The 17,747-nt window shown below is 27.5% G+C and overlaps 1 protein-coding gene and 2 pseudogenes across 14 annotated transcripts in view; 1 reads left to right on the top strand and 2 right to left on the bottom strand.

Moving 5' to 3' along the window:
• Window positions 1–70: 70 nt before the first annotated feature.
• LOC145202147 (uncharacterized) overlaps window positions 71–17,747 on the bottom strand; it is a 37,893-nt gene continuing 20,216 nt past the window's right edge. For 3 of the 13 annotated variants that reach the window (XM_090083314.1, XM_090083313.1, XM_090083318.1), the window contains 9 exons: window positions 8,653–8,705; window positions 8,422–8,558; window positions 7,949–8,056; window positions 7,766–7,818; window positions 7,323–7,470; window positions 4,872–4,986; window positions 1,028–1,083; window positions 831–877; window positions 71–600 (listed from right to left, as the gene is read on the bottom strand). In XM_090083314.1, the coding sequence (XP_089939440.1) occupies window positions 262–600; window positions 831–877; window positions 1,028–1,083; window positions 4,872–4,986; window positions 7,323–7,470; window positions 7,766–7,818; window positions 7,949–8,056; window positions 8,422–8,558; window positions 8,653–8,705 (1,056 nt within the window). In that variant the 3' untranslated portion in view covers window positions 71–261. Of the gene's footprint in view, window positions 601–830; window positions 878–1,027; window positions 1,084–1,190; window positions 1,361–2,808; window positions 4,987–5,763; window positions 6,217–6,374; window positions 7,471–7,765; window positions 7,819–7,948; window positions 8,057–8,421; window positions 8,559–8,652; window positions 8,706–17,747 lie in introns of those variants that run through there. The other 10 variants (XR_016451210.1, XR_016451215.1, XR_016451214.1 and 7 more) reach the window with 8 other exon arrangements.
• Window positions 10,374–13,673, top strand: LOC149890967 (uncharacterized; annotated as a pseudogene).
• LOC149890966 (uncharacterized) lies at window positions 12,713–16,165 on the bottom strand (annotated as a pseudogene). The gene is made up of 2 exons (XR_016450495.1): window positions 15,539–16,165; window positions 12,713–15,412 (listed from the first exon to the last, which is right to left on the bottom strand). The product of XR_016450495.1 is annotated as an uncharacterized LOC149890966 (transcript).

Raw genomic sequence — 17,747 nt, 5'->3', positions numbered from 1 at the left:
TATATATATATATATATATATATATATATATATATATATATATATATATATATATATATATACACACACACACACACACACACATACAATATACATATAGCCATATAATAAATACAATATAAAATAATGTTTTAAATATGATAACATCTTTTTCTAATTTCATTTAACTATTTTATATTAGACTAATAAAACAAAAATTATGTAAAAATTTAATTACAAGATAATAAAAACATAAAAAACAGACAAAAAAAACAACAACACCTAATCAATAGGCTCAGTCACATCTTCTAATGTCTTCTTAATTCTATTTATAGCTTCTTTTTCATGTTCAAGCAGCATATTCTCTGCTGACTCTTGAAACTCAAATCTATTCATAACTAGCTCCTTCCATTTAGAGAACGGAACTGCTGAAATCAATTTACTCCAATCAAACTCAGTGCTTACAAATTCACTATGCACTAAATTATCATCACCAATCAATTCAAATTCAATCATAGGATTAAAAGTAATTTCTGAAGAAAGTTTCAAGGTATTATATTCCTCACGAAGTCTTTCAATGCTGACAGCATTTTTTTTCATAATGATTTCTTTAATAGATTGCTTAAACAAAATTCAACATAAAACTAATACTTGATTTAAACTTAAATTCATTTAAGTTAGTGTTTCATTGAAAAGTGTTAGTATTAATAAAAAAATTCACATCAAAAAATAAATTCACATAAATTAAGCTGAAAAAGCTTAGAATTTACAGTATACTTGCTGAAAATATTTTCTCACAATAAGAGTAATCTAGAACATCTAAAAATAAAAAATGCTAAAAAGAATGTCACCTTATTAAACTTTATCAATGAATAAACAAACATCATGGAACTATTTTCTAAAAGTACACAAAAATGATTAAAAAAATTAACTGCATAATAAAAACCGTTAAATAAAATCTTAAGTTCATTATTAATAAATTAACAGTAAATGGGATTTTTGGAGATTTTTAATGAAAACGGTATAGAGTATGATAAATAGGTAATACTTGGTTCAATTAGAAGATCTTTAGAGTTGATTTCATTTTCTCTGGCCACAAGCTCCCTTAAAATAAAATGGATTGGAAAAAAAAAATTAATGTAATCAAAAGCAAAAGGTAAATCAAACAAAAGATAAATATTTAAATTAAAACTATAAATAAAATAGAATAGCAAATCCACAGCACAAAAAAGATAACAGGTCAAAAACATGTCAATGTACCATTGCTTTATGTCTATCTACCTTCGTTTCTATTAACAATAAAAAAACAGCACAAGAATAAGACACAGTTTTAGCATCAGCATTTTCTTTGTTTTAACTTGCAATAAAGAGTGGTTTGATACTAATGAAATAAGCAAAGGTCATCAAAATATTATTTCAGATATATGGTTTAAGCAGATATTCAAAAACTTTGAACAAAACTGTAATATAGAACACACAAATATAATAACTTAATTTCTATTTACATATGTTCATTTTATTTCAGCTTCTTGGACAGATGAAAAAAATAGAGGCAAATTTTAAACTTAATTTTTTACATTTAATAGAGAAATGAAAAAAAGAGTTTGTAATGATCTAGTTAAAAAGGTAGCTGCTTCAGGAAATTCAACAACTATGGTCTATTTAGTAGTAAGATAATATGATAATGGCCATACTGTGTATTAATACTTCTAATATGATACAATACTTCATAGGTTGATTCTACCTATAATAAATAGGCATGCTATACAATAAATACTTGACATGATAGGTGAAAAATAGTTACCACTTTTTGACCCAAAAGTTGAAAAAAAAAACATCTCTTAAGCTTTAGACAGCAGAAATAGTGTTTGACCTGTGTTCAGATCAGCCATTTGTCAATTTGAACTTGTTTTATTTGGAAAGTATTAAAAGATTATTCTTAACAACCTTACTACATAAACTTGTCAATTTAAACTTGCTCTATTTGTATCCAGGCAGTTTGTTTCTGATAAAATTCTTCAGCATTTCTTAGTCTACCATGCAAACATAATTTATTATTATCAATTTATTTCCACAAATTCTCAATAGGATATAGGTCAGGGATTCTGCAAGCCTTTGTATTACAGTGATTTTATTTCTATCAAACCATGATTTAATGAGTTTTGATGTGAGCTTGGTATCATTTTCCTGTTGGAATGATAAACATAGAAGCATATTTTCATTTACAAAAGGTAATATTTGATACTCCAGAATTATGTATTTGCCCATTACACCTTTTATGTAATATAGTGGTCCCGAACCAGAAAAACCTGAAAAGCACCTCTAAAACCACTAAGCTTTTGTTACATTCATGTTTCAGAGTTCTAGCATTGTACACTTGCTTTTATCTATTACCAACTGGTTTTACATTTTCTTTACCACCTGAACCTTTCAGGTTATACTATGACTCATCCTACTAAAATATTCGTCTCCACTGCTCTACAATCCAATTTCTAAGAGCTTTTATGAACTCCAAATGACCTTTTCAATTCTTTGCCAAAATGAATGGTTTTTTTACAGTATAGTAGCTATACAACCCTGCATCATCCAAACGTTATTGTATAGTGTTTTCTGAAATGTCAAGTTCCAACCTGCAAACTTTACCTCTGGTATGTGAAAAAGAATCCATTTATTAGTGCAAATGGATTCTTTTTCACCTACCAAATAATATTATAATCACCACAAGGAGAACTTTTCTTCAGCTGTTCACTTAAACGCTGAGTTTCAACATTTCTTTTGGTTTTATATTTATTAACTAATTGATTTATAATTGCTTTTCACATTTTATACTTTTTACATAATTCATTTTATTTTGTTTCAACATTATAATCATTAATCATTCAAGTGGTGATAAAACAAGAATATGCTCTGCATTTATAAGCAAATAGCATCTAAGAAAAGATTTTAAGTTAAAACAGTTTTTTTATTTCTTTAAAGATTTTTGCTTCTAAAAAAGCTTTTCATTTTAGAGTTCCCTTAGTTTTGGGGGAAAGCGTAGATCTTTATTTTGATAGAAGATTTATCAATCTTGGATTAGAACGAATGAAAGGATTAAGTCAAATAATTGCCTACTGACTAAAAAATTAGACTTGTTTGATGTAAAGCTGTCCACTGATGCAGTTTTCTCTACAACTGAAGGTGCTTCTGTAATTAAAAAAACGGGCAATAACTCTCTTGCTTAATACCAATTATTTATTGCTCATACAATTCATTTAACAGTAGTAGATAAAATTTATAAGAGGCATGATGAAAACTGGGATATCTTCAGTGATGACAATGACGATGATAATAAAATTATTGAGCAAGCTCCTAATCTTCTTCCTGAGCTTATTTAGATTTTTGTTAAGGTTAAAAAAGTATGGACAAGAACTAGTACTAACTTTTGGACCTAAGAACTTGTTTAAATTCAAATTTGATCACAACTCAAAGATTCATTAAAATTAAAAGGAACAGGTCATCTAAATGTATGTCTGAATAATAAGAAAAGTTTGACAAAAAGAAAAAAACATTGAATTGATTATGATAACTCAACCTAGATATAGAATTTAATTTCTTTAAAGCTAATCACAAAAAATCCTAAAATTTGGGAATGCTTTTAAATGATCCTTTGATAATTTGTCCATTTAGTTTTGAGGCTGAAAAAGCATTTAGCTTAACTGGACTTTTTTTTTATAATATTTAGATCTGGTTTGACAGATTTATTTAGATTCAAGAGTTTTCTGTCACAAAAATAACTTTAAAAGCGCAATTAAGATACATATAAATGCTTTAACTAGTTAAGTAGTATTAATATCTGAAGAAATACAAAGAATACACTGAAAAATTTTTAAAACTATGTGTTCTCTATGAAAAAATTTCCCACTATCCAGGGAATGGAAAAATCCATCTACTTTTGAGGTAAATACATTTGCACATCTTTGAGACATTTTTCCAGATTTATAAAGATTTGATTTTTTCTTTTTAACAATTTAATGGTGCATCACTTTTCAGCCATTTTATACACTTATTTTTTTGTTGTTTTTGCTCCTCTCCTAATAACTTACAGAATTTATAAAAATGAGCAAAGTCCAAAGTATTTGGTGACATGATCATTAAACTACTTATTTTCAAATTTAATCTCAAAATTATAAAAGTAGCTATTTAAATCAAGAAAAGAGCCAACTTCAAGCCTAGCTACTCTGAAAAACTAATGTTTTACTCTGAGCCTTATGAAGACTAAAAAACTGGTGCAACAACTTAGAATACAGCAACAAAAACCTAGATACATACCTGCATTTAAACTTATATTGTTCAACAACTTATCTTAATACATATTTGTATTTATAAATAGAGGGATTAAAAAAAAGGAGAGAAATGGAAATGGTCCATAAAATATGCATTTTTATGCATTATTGGAATGGCAATTATACATGGATTTTCTAACATCAGTTGAAATAACTACTACATAATAGAAATTTTTAACTAAAGGTCAGAGGAAACCTTAAATGTTAGTTCAACTTTCCTTCAGGCACTGGCACCATTTACCAGTTGGTCAGACAGATTCCTACCTAAACCAGCCTTCAATTTCTTTCTCTGAACTTTTACTGCTTTTGTCATCTTTAATTTCAGAGATGGAATTTCACTTAATTATGCAAAAATTTAACATTTCAATTTAAACAACACCTTAAACAACATCAATAGTTAAACAATAAACATCATAGAATTAGTCTAGGTTTTAATAATGAGACCTTAGTTGTTGATACAATATAATGACCTCATACACAACTTAACCATATCAAACAATGCTATAAATAAAAACTGGTAAATTCTTGCTATAACAATATATTATAACAAATAAAAATTATCTTAGATACATTGCACTGAGATTGCACCATCTATCTAGATCAGAAAGTTTTTCCATAATGATCTTTGATGAACTTTGCAAATATTTGTATATTTCCATTGAAACCTTTGGATTTTCTGTAACATCTAAAATCAGTAAATTTCTGAGTTTAAAAAACAGTCTGACAAATTTGAACAGAATAAATTATCTTATACACAAAATATTTTTAAACCATTTAATTTGAAACATAAAAATTTTAATGTTTCAAACTATTTACTTTACAATGTAAAAATATTAGAAGGGTTTCATGTGAATTATTATTTTGATAATTTGCTCTACCATGTCCAGTGCTACAAATGTATGATAAAGGTTTAACTTTAGAGTTTTCCACCAGAAATTTCCAGAATTCACATGGAACCTTCCTATTTAACTAATTCATCTTTCAGTGTAGTATTAGCAATTAACACATAGAACTTCGCAAATTTTTTACTAATTTTTTAAATATGCGTATGTCTTACAATGTGTTTGAAACTTCAAAATGGTATTATAGCTCAAAATGGTTTATAAATTGAATGGGTTACTCTTACTGAGAGGCAATTTAGTAACAGTTGCAGTTGGTGTCTCTGCCAGTGGGAATTCTATTCTACCTTTTTTCAATATTCCAATGATTGACGTTTAGAGAGCTTTTTTTAAATGGTGCTTCTGATGGAAATGCTCGAGATTATTAAACAACTAGTGAAAGTGTACATTAAATTCATAAGTGCCTGAAAACCTTGTCCTTCAACGAAATCGTATGGCAGGTAATCAGAAACCAACATGTGTCCAATAGCTCGTGTTATTTCTTTAGCTTTTTCGTGATCAGATGTCCATGCTGTTTTCTTAGCCCACAGATCTGTGACACTAACTGACTGTTGTTTTTCAGCTTTATTTTCTTCCTTTTTTATTCTTTTTGCTTCTTGTGCCTTTTTATTACACTCTGCTGATTCCTTCTTATGATAACTTCTCAGGTGAGTAAATAAGCCAGTTGTAGATGAAGTAGGACAAGATATTTTTTACTACATTTTCCAATTTTACAAAAACCAAAAATAGTATCGTTAATTTAAGTTACACCTATCAAAATAATTTCAAATAATGCTCCTTACTCTCTCGTCCTCCATTTTGAAGCACTTTAATACTATTTTACAGCAACTTTTTGAAGCGTTTTAACACTATTTTACAGCAACTAAATATTGAACTTTAGGTACGAAATTTGAATTATATTCGATTAACTAAACACATTTGATTCGAGTTTGATTATTGAATAAACTCGATTAGAGGTGTGTGATACATTTGATTCGAGTTTGATTATTGAATAAACTGATTAGAGGTGTGCAAAACTCGAAACTTCGAGTTTTGCACACCTCTAATCAGTTAACCCCTAAATTGCAGTGAATTTAGTCCTTTCAAAAAACCCACAAACATAGTTCACACTTCATGGATAACAATACACTCTAGTTCAACAATGACAATTTAGAATATAACAGGGATTGCAAGCAATTCATTTTTACTGCCATGTATCATAATGAAATTTTGCAAATATATCTTTGTATCAACCCATAAAACCTGTAAAAATTGAATTTTCAGGGTTTTTTTTTGTTAAAAAACCCAGGTTTTTCCCATAATGATCAAAAAAATATATAACCAAAGAAAGAAATACAACAGCTACACCTAACTTAAGACCATTAGAACATTTATAGGTATTACAAAGTGTATTTTTCTCTTATAAAAAACAAGATATATATAGATAAGATTTTATCAAAAATGTCAATTATAAAAGTAAATGCCTTACAAAACCTACTATCTTATATGACTTAACAGGCTATGTATTTAAAAGTCAATCAAAAAACTAAAATACTTTCAGTAACCTAAGAACTAATTCTATATAATCGTTGGTTAGATAATCTTGACTTAAAGTATTCATACCACACTGAAAACATTTTTTCTACAGTAGTTCTTCATACCAGTTTTAAAATGAGGGAATTATTCCAAAAACTTAAGTCTTTATAGCTCTATTTTTTCAAAAAATCTTAAAAAATAACCAAGAAATAGATTTAATTTTTAGAAATATCATTGATTTTGAACCATCCAAAAGTACTGAGTTAATTCTTATTTGACAAATACTTGATAAGAGAAGGTATAAAATCAAATAATGCAAAATAAAATTTAATTAAGTACTCACTTTCAGTGAAATATTACGGACATGTAATTGCTTCCACAGTATTAATTCAGCTTCTATCTATTCTCATAGCATGTTATTATGTTACTCAGCTACTAACTCTGTGTTTACTATTTTTTTTTTTAAATATGACAAATATTATTTCATTTTTTTAAAATATTACAAATACAATCTTACCTTTTTAAATATGACAAATATATTTTTAACTTTTTAAATGTAACAACCTTGTTTAAAAAAAGTTCTTAAAAAAATTCTGCAAGTATTTACCATAACTCAAATTGTACACAACATGCCATAATAATTCTGCAAACATTTTAAACCTTCTGTGTGTTTCTGGTGAGATATTAGTTTTATAGGAAAGATGTGTGATATTGCTAGAGTTTGATAGCCAATTATACAGCAAAGAAGCAAGTACCTATAACAGTTAAAATTAACATTTTAAACTTGATTATTATTTCTTTTATTATCTATACTGTTATTAAAAAACAAAGAAAATGATGAACTTTTAACAAGTTTTTATTTTAGAACTAATTTAAACTAGTTTTAATAAAATTGTTGATATAAAACTTAAATCATTTAAAAGAAAGCCTCCAAGTGTTCTGTTTACTTCAAAACAATAACAAATGCTAAACATTGGGTTTCTCAGCCAGTTACCTTAGTGGCCCTATTAAGGTTTTTAAAACAACAAAAGCATTAAAACAATAACTTACCTTGGTTCCAAGATGTTGCTGTTTAATCCATGAGGGTGCAAAATTAGGCTCATCTAAAAACCAATTAAGAATATTATTATAATTTACAAATTGATTTCAGTTAATATAAAGAATTAAACTAAACAAAAAACAACCAAAACAATCTGCAGCAAAATTGTTATCTAGCAAAAATAAAAGCTTAACCTTTAATATGAACCAATAAAAGCCATATAACCTTTGGAAAAAGTGCAATATTGTCAACCAAAGAATTCAAGGTGAGCATCAGGCACTCATGCAACTCAATGATCCAGCCTGTTAAAAGTTATAAATAACATTTTATTTTTAATAATTAAATTCTTATTTAGTTTAGTTTTTTAAAATTTAAATTCTTATTTATTTACTGTTCTCGTCTTTTTCTAACTTTTTTTTTAATCTAACAACAAAAGTTCTCATAAAATAAGATTTAACTTTTTTTTGATAAAACAAATTAAGATTTTTTGTAAAAACCTTATTATGCTATTTTTTTTAAAAACAACAATAATGAATATTATATAAAAACAAGAAAAAACATAAAAAAAAAAAAAAATTAAAATTAAAAATAAAGCAGAAGGTAAAATACAAGAAGATTAAAAAAAAAAAAAAAAAAAAAAAGAAAGACAAGAAAATTTAAATTATACTTTGAACATCTTTTTCCTTAACTACTGGAACAGTTGCACAACCACAAGGGAGAGATTGAATTTTAGTAAAATTGAATAAAGGCATGGCTTGGGTAATATCATTTTGAAAGATTAACTCATAAGCAGGTTTTAAAATTCTAGATTTTAAACAAAAGATCCAATAAATATACACAATTAAAATTCTAACAGTTATTTTTAAAAAATCACATTATTAACTACCATATTTATTACCTTTTTAAAATAGAACTCACATTATCAGCAACAAGTTGTAACCATAAAGGCAACTAAAATAAAATAGATAATTCCTATAAATAGTATGAAACAGAAAACTAAATTACCAAAGTGCACAGTAGGCCCAGAATGGACAAAACTTCAAAAAAATCAATGCAAAGGAAAACAATTTTTCAAGTTAAAACGTTTAAGTATACAGACTACAGAAAATAATTTTTTTGAAAATATAATTCCTTTTTTCTCCACAATAGAGCTTTGAAAGTAAAGTTTTAGCAGTAAAATTTAGCAGAAAAAAAAGATCTTGAATACAGTTTTAGTAAAAACTTAAAGATAATTGAAAATTCCATTTGTTCAAGTTATATAAGAAGTTGGCAGAAGAAATGTATTGCATAATTTTTTATGTAAAAGATTTGTTTCAGGCACTAGGGACTGTAAATGCACTGTGCAGAAGCAATCTTGTAAAGTTTTAGAAGAAATTGATGCAACCTAGTTTCCTTGTATTAATGACTTTTAACTAGAAATCTTTGTAAACATAGCCTAAGTGATTTTTTCATGATGGTTTCGAAGGTTTTTTACGGGTTATGAGCAAGTATAATTTAAATGTGAAATATTTGTAGAAGAAAAAATTTTTGAGAAAAGATTTACATCTTCAACTTTGTGTTTGCTGTGAGAAAGCTGCAGGTACAAAAACTAATTTAAAACCAACAATAAAAAACTTATTAATCAAAAACACATAAAAAAATCGAACTTTTCATCCTGAATCATAATAAGGTACAGTATTTTATAATTACCATCAAGGGCTTCAGTTACTGCTAGGGTCACAGATACAAAATTTTTTTTGACAAAGAATTCAAATTTTTCTATTGGTCTCCATTTGCTAATTACCATTTGATTTACTTATAACAACCAATGCTTTGTCTTAACTTGAATAACCTTCTAATTTTAATTTAAAACTTATCAGTGCCAGTCCTGAAAGCTATATTAGGTATATACCAATATTACAATAATAAAATATTTGGCCTTTTTCAAATGTTCAAAATGTAGAACCTCATTCAGAAAAAGAATTTAAATGTTTTCTGAAATGATATGTTGCTGTGGCTCACTTATCTTCTATAAATATCACTTACAAATTTCTATTCTGCAGCTGCTACCAATTAATTGAATAGATGAACTCAGCAAAATATATTTGTCTCCAATCAATTGACTATTAACAATATTTCCATCTAAATCAGTACCCTAGTTATTTCTGCGCTTAACAAAGCAAATGTAAAAATTCCTTGACAGTGCAATAGTCTTAAATTTCTTAGCCCACAGGGAAGGGAAAAACCAGGTTTTTGAGCAAAAACCCTACCCAACTGGGTTTTTGGGTTATTGATTTTTTGGGTTTTTGCTAAAACCAATTCTCTAGTTTGATACAAATCTTTAGTGACAAAGTTGGATTAACTTATAGTTATCTAAAAGTTTTTTTCATTTTTACAAGTATGTTGACTTATACAATAGCTAAGTTAGTAATTAGATTACACTTTTTTCAAATACTAAGATAATTTTGAATAGAGACACTATTCTAAAATTTTAGTTAAATATAAAGTATAAGTAGATTACAATAGCTAAGTTAGTAATTAGATTACACTTTTTTCAAATACTAAGATAATTTTGAATAGAGACATTATTTTAAAATTTTAGTTAAATATAAAGTATAAGTAGATTACATATCCTTCAATATGCCAAAGTATCATTCAGGAGGAAGAAATAAGGCTAATGAGTGGAATGAGGTGATCAACCAAATAGAGTAATATGCAATTATTGCAAAGAGAGCATAACTAAAAAAAGAGAGAGTTAAAAGCCATTTGGACAAATGCAGAAGTAAGAAAAAAGGAAGTGCAAATGATTCCGCAGAAGTATTTAGCAATATATCAGTTTTAGAGTGAAGGCCATCTACATCTGCATCATCAAATAAGTCTAACCAGTCAGAAGATGAAGAACAAGTTTGTCTCAGCTTTATTAGTAATGCTTCTTATTCTTCAACTTTTCATTAAATATCCAATGAGGAAGGTACAGCAACAAATATCCATTTCTAAATTTTTTGCTCAACAATAAGTAATCAGAAGGATGAACTGGATTTGAAAGTTGCAAGGTTTTTCTTTTTAGCTAATATACCATTCAACGTAGTAGAAAGTCTTGAATTTACCAAACTGATTAAAAAACCAAGACTTGGATACGAGTCACCAAAAAGAAAACAGATATCTTCAGAACTCTTTGTAAAGGTAAATAAAGAAGAAATCAATTCAATGAAAAATGATCTTGCTGATAATTGTGCTGTTAGCCTAATTCAAGATGGTTGGAGTACAGTCAGTAATGATCTTATAATTGCTTATATTATCCATAATAAAAGTAAACCCTATCTCATTTCTGCAGTTGATGCTGGAAGCCATTAAAAACAGTAGATTATTGCACTCTGGCTGCTAAGGATGCAATCAAAGTTGCAAAAGAAACCTTCAATAAAGATGTAAGTTGTAGCTAACGTTTGTATTTAAAGTGTGTGTGTGTGAGTATGTGTGTACAATATATATATATATATATATATATATATATATATATATATATATATATATATATATATATATATATATATATATATATATATATATATATATATATATGTATATATATATATGTATACATATATATATATATATATATATATATATATATATATATATATATAATTACAACCACTTACTTACAATAAAAATATGAAAGATGCATGTTAAATAGAATATTTTTATAATAATCTTGCATAAGTCTATTCAAAGTTTGAATTAAGTAAAATTAACTAATAAAGAGAAAACTAATTAAAATAAATATATTTATATTTTCATTTTTAGGTATTTGCAGTATGCACTGATAATGAAAACAAAATGTCTAAAATGAGAGAGCTTTTGTGAGCTGAAATCCCTAAGCTGATAACATATGGTTGCTCTGTTCATTTCCAAAACTTAGTTGAAAAGGATGTCTCTTCGAAGTCCATAATAAAGAATATTGTAGAAATTCATAGATATTTTTGTAATCATCACCAAATACATGTATGCTTGTACATGTATGTACATATATGTTGAATTCTTGTTAAACAACTATTCTATTCTAATTTTAGATTGTTATTGACTTACTGATCATATTTTGTGATGCAATGTTATAATATAAAACAGCTGTGTTGATGATATAGGCCTAAGTAATAAATATGGCAAAAGAGATCCTAGCTAATGTACACAAAGATTAGTTTTTAACATTTCTTTGTTGAATTTTGTTAAAAAAAACTATTCTATAGGGATGATTAATTGAAAAAGGTGGTTTGATGCCACAGCTACCCAATGATACTCGCTGAAACTCCCAATTAGATTGTATAAAGACATACATATCTAACCATTCCCTGTATGTTGGCATTAGATGTGAGCATATGGAGTCCATTGATCCTTCAATTGGAAGATTAATTGACAATCTTTCAATACAGAGAGAAGCAATTAATTTACAAGCAAAACTGAAAATCATTGGTGCTGCATTAGGTAAGGTTTATAATCTAGTTTATTTAGTCATTTGCTAGATGTATTAAATTTGAATATAGTAAGTATATTAAAACTACATATTTCTGGCACCATTAACTTTATTTACATAGTTATTAACTAAATTATTGTGTTTGCTGTAGTTGCAGGCAGATGATACAACGTTGTCTGAAGCAGTTGAGATTTGGCAAAGCCTCATACATGATAAAAAAAATTGGTTCTGTACAAAGATGATCTTTTAAAGAGGTTTCAGAAAGCCATTATTCCATGTCAATTTCTGACTAATTTAATAGATCCAAAATATGAAGGTAGCTTACTATGAAATTGTAAAAAAGTTAAAAAATTGAATGTGATCAAATTTAAACAAATAATAGAGTTCCGAGAAAATAAAATTTCCATTTAAGTTTACTAATCTTACACCCTTACTTATATAATGATATATTATACTTATTAATGTATTCATTAATTACTTAGGAAGAACATTAAATAGAAGTCAAGTTGAGGAATGGTTGAATGAAATCTATCCTGAATTTATGCCTAGCTACTATGCATTTAAACTAAAAGATGCTAATTGTTTTCCAACATATTTATTTAATGATAATATAAAAAGCACAACATCAGCAACAAATTGGTGGAGAATTATAGAAATGAAGGACTCTAAGTCTTCAAAAGTCTGCAAATTTTGCAAGGTTTTTACGGCAGTTGCACACTTGCCCAGCTAGTTCTGGATCCATTGAAAGATTATTCTCATCATTTGGCATGATTTGGAGCAAAATTAGAAATCGTTTAGCAATAGAAAAAGCTGAAATGCTTGTACAAATTTACAGACATTCTAGATTAAGATGCACAATTGCTGATGACGAAACTGTTTGATGACTTTGTTTTAAATTTTTAAGTTTAAATATTGCTGTTCCAAGGGGAAAAAATAAGAAATGTCACATTTACAAAATATATAATACTATACTCCTTATTTATAAGTAACACTTATAAAACAGACATTTAAAAGAATTAAAATATAGGTCAAATAGTTATTATAATGTATTCACATATACATACATATATACACATATACACAAATAAGAAATTATAAAATGTACCTAAACATAAAGAAAAAAGTTATAGAGGTTAAGAATAAAGTTAAGCGTAACTTTTTAAATAAAAATGATGGAGTGACTTTAAGAACAGATTCTTGGATCTAAGGATAAAATCTGTTTTTAGGGTGTACAGAAGGGTGTTCCAAGAAAGGATACACTGATATGTAATGGAATTTATTCCATGTTTAGTTGTCTGTTTTTGTGGGATGGTTAAGTTGTTAAAAGTGACTGATCTTAGGTTATGCCCACACATTGTCCTACTGTTCAAGTAGTTACGAAATATGGAAGGAAGGAGACTGTTGTTAATCCCAGACAAATGAACAATTTAGAAACTGGATTAAATCATAGAAATGAAGAACTTTGGATGTAAGATACAGGATGTCAGTAGGGAAGTCTCTTGGACAGAAATAAATTATTTGTATTGCTCTATTTTGAAGCGAAACAATTTTAGACAGACGAACGGTTTTAGATTGTCCCCAAACTTGGCATGCATATTGTAAATGTGAACCAAAAATTGAGTGATATATAGATAGTAATGTTTCTAAATTAACGTAGTGTCGAATTTTTGCTAACATGCCGTTGGCACGGTTTAATTTGAGAGTAAGGTTATTTATATGTTTTAAATGAAAGTTTCTCATCTATCACAACAACAAGATAACTTATGGTACTAGACAAAGGCAGCTTTTGGCCACTTATTCTAAAGTTCAAATATTTTGGAAGATTCTTGTTAGTTTTTTTAGAAAAGTTAGTGTAATGCGTCTTAAATATTACTATTTCTGTTTTTTTAGTATTCAATGAGATTTTGTTTGCTCTGAGCCATTGAACAAGACTGGCCATATCCTCATTAATTTATTTATTTAGTTTTTTGAGGGAGTTTGTCATTAATTGAAGATTTGTATCATCAGCAAAATGATATGTGTTTGAATGTTTGATAGAAAAATTAAGATCATTGATCTAAATAATAAAGAGAAGAGGACCTAATATGGATCCCTGAGGAATACTAATGCAAACGCTTTTAATGTCTGAGAAGGTGCCATTTAAAGTAACAAACTGTTGACGATTGGAAAGGTATGATTTAAACCATTGCAAGGGGATGCTGTGTACACCATAATAGTTAAGCTTTGATAGGAGAATGCCATGGTCTACAGTGTCAAAAGCTTTTTGTAAATCAATAAAAACCCCACAGGCAAAGTTTCCATTATCAAGAGCAACTCTTATACTTTCTGTAATTTCGATAAGAGCGTGAGCTGTAGAATGCTTTTTACGAAAACCAAACTGGTGTTTATATAAACATTGATTTTGGTTTAGAAAGTTGTACAATTTATTATGTATAACTTTTTCAAAAATTTTGCTTAAATTAGAAAGAAGAGAGATCGGACGATAGTTGGTGCAGTCAACGGTTGATCCTATTTTGTAGACTGGAATAACTTGGGCCAGTTTGAAGACATTAGGAAATATTCCTTTGCAAAATGAATTATTTAAGATGATACTTAGTGGTTTGCATAGATTTTTTGACACCAGTTTAAAAAGTTTTGTTGGAAGGCTGTTCGGTCCAACACTCTTACCTTCTATGATAGTTGAATTTATATAGTCGAGGGTTTCCTCTTCAGTTATTGGTTGCACATAAAAGGAGTTGCTATTAGGATTGGTCAGATACTTTTGAAAGTTGAATTTAGAATTCGGAATTCCATTGGATAATTTTAAAGCAATCGTAGTAAAGAAATTGTTAAAATGGTTAGAGATAGCTTTAGGATTAGTTTTGCATTTGTTGTTGATCAGTATGCTTGTTGGGGAGTAACTTTTATTTGGCTTTACATTTATCAACTCTTTTATACCTTTCCAGGTGTTTTTTATATTATTGATATTGTGACTGAAAAAGTTTGCGTAATATTCCTTTTTGCTAAACTTTATAAGATTGCTTATACTATTACGATATTGTTTAAACTTTATAAAAAGTAAATTTTTCTTTCTACAGTCTTTTGATTTTAAATATTTTTTATGAAGTTTATTTTTAATTGTTATTGACTTGAGAATGCTTTTTGTTATCCAAGGTTTATTATCACTAGTTACTTAATCTTTTGTCAATTTTTTGTAAGGGGCGTGTTTGTTCAAAATACAATAAAAAATTTCGATTAATTTTTAATGGAATAATTGACATCATTTTCTTCTTTTATAAAGTCATCCCATTCAACATTTGAAATATCTTGGATAAATTCAGCTTTTAAAGCACCTCCTAAAAATAGGTTCAGGTGAAGTTTGCGTTTTGGAATGCGGCATTATTATAAACTGAGCAAAATGATCAGATATTGAAGCGGTAAGATGGCCTGAGATTATATCAGAAGAATAAAAATTTAAACAATAATTATCAATTACCATTTCAGAATCAGTAGTTATGCGTGTAGGCTGTATAATAAAAGGAAAAAGAGAATTTGAAACCATTGATTCTAAAAAATGTGAAACTTCATTGGATGTATTGTATTTGAGCAAATCAAAGTTGAAGTCTCCCATTAACATAAACTTCTTTTTGTCTAAGCTAATTTTCTCAAGAAGAGAATTAAGGTAATGACCAACAAACTCAGATGGACACATTGTTGTATGACGATATAAACAACTAACAATTAAGTTGCTTTTTTTAGCATTTATTACTTCAATAAATATAGATTCCAGTTGTTTACTTTTAACCAGGATTAAGTCAGTTCTAACTTTAAAGTTTAAACTAGACTTAATATACATCACTTATATAGCACCACCCTTTATAGCTTTAGTTGGCGTGTGAACGGTTACATATCCGTCTAAATTAACATTAGTTATATATCTTTATCATGCAGGTTAGATTCCGTTATTCCAATGATATCATGCATATTATCAAAAGATGCTAATAGTATTTTAAAATCGTCAATATGGTAGAGAAGATATATTTATATGGAGATAACTTACGGAATTTCGGGATAACTCATTGTACCTACGTATTTACGGAACATCTACGTATTTGCAGTTGATTGAAGTATAAGATGAGTCATTGAGGTCCCCAAAAAGGTTTTTCAAATTTGGATTATCAGATAGATTTTTAAGAAGGTTAAATTTAAGTGACTTTCCTGCAAGTGTGGTAGATAACTCAAGATCAGAAATATAAGAGAAAGGAAGAAATGTTTTTGTACAGATTAGGCAGTACCAGGTATTTAAAGTTTTGATTTTTTCATATGTCAGTTTGTCAACTTGATTACATTTTCTGTGTATCCACTTGTCACATAGATCACATTGGATAGCTGATTGATTTTTAGCTACTGCTTTAAAGCATATACCACAAGATTGTTTCACTACCATTATTAAAAGTTACAGAAAAAAGATGGTTAAAAAAAGAAAAAATTAATAATAATAATAAATAAATTTAAAAAAATAAAATAAATAAAAAAAAAAAAAAAATCTAAGTGAAAAAATCTAAGTGAGTTGCATAAAAAAGAAAATCAAGAAAAAAAGTATATGTATAATATGTATATAATAAGTATATTATCTAAGGAGGAAGTTATTATCTAAGTTTATATAAGAAGATATAATTTTAACTACTATATAATCTTTAGATAAAAAAAACTTTTCATACTTCTTATTCATTTGACAGCATATTGATACTTTTTTTCCCTTCCTCTTCTAATTTTTAAACTTACAGTCAACTTTATTTTTGATTTTCAATAGAAATATTTTTCCGGTATCTTTGAGATTTTCACGGAGGCTTTTTTAACCAAAAATTCCTTTTGAAATACTTTTTTTACTTTTTCCTTTTTCTTTTCTTTACACAATCTTTTCTTTTATAATCTTTTTTGTACAAACAATCTTCTACTTTTCAATTAAAACTTAATCAGTTTTTATTAAGCTTTTTTATTTTTCTTCGCCGTTAAAAAAACATGCCCGCCATTTGCGAAGACATTGCAGCAAAAATTCACGATAAGAGACAATTTTGACAAGTATGCCAGATAAAGTACTGGCATACTTTTTTGATGTCCCTCCAGTGCTTAAAGATTTTAGAGCAGATGAGAAATTTGACTTATTTTGTTATCAAATTGAATAAATCCACTATTATACTCCTCTTTAAACAGTCTGGTACAACTAAAGTGATGCATGCAAGACTCTTTAAAACCATATCTAGGGAACTTAACTTCCTATAAATATAAAAATATTGCCCCATTGTGTTTATAACCATTTTCTTGAAGCTGATACAGAAAATACATTTAACAAGAAGAAACCAAATCAAACCAATTCACCATTTGAAAACAACTCTTAATTGGTAACCCATGTTACAGCATTTTTGGAAATAACAAAAAGTCTGAGAAACACTAATGTTACCAAAGATAAATACTGTGATTGCTTTGAAACTGCAAGACAAATTCATTTTGATGTTATTTTGAAAAGCTTTTTTTTTAAAAAAAAAAGAAAAAATACTTATTCAAAT

Source organism: Hydra viridissima, unplaced genomic scaffold (genome assembly GCF_058129835.1).
Source record: "Hydra viridissima isolate aposymbiotic clone 2 unplaced genomic scaffold, HvirCarnegie_v1 scaffold_3, whole genome shotgun sequence".
Lineage (NCBI taxonomy): Eukaryota > Metazoa > Cnidaria > Hydrozoa > Anthoathecata > Hydridae > Hydra > Hydra viridissima.
This window is presented reverse-complemented; position numbering and strand designations above follow the sequence as displayed.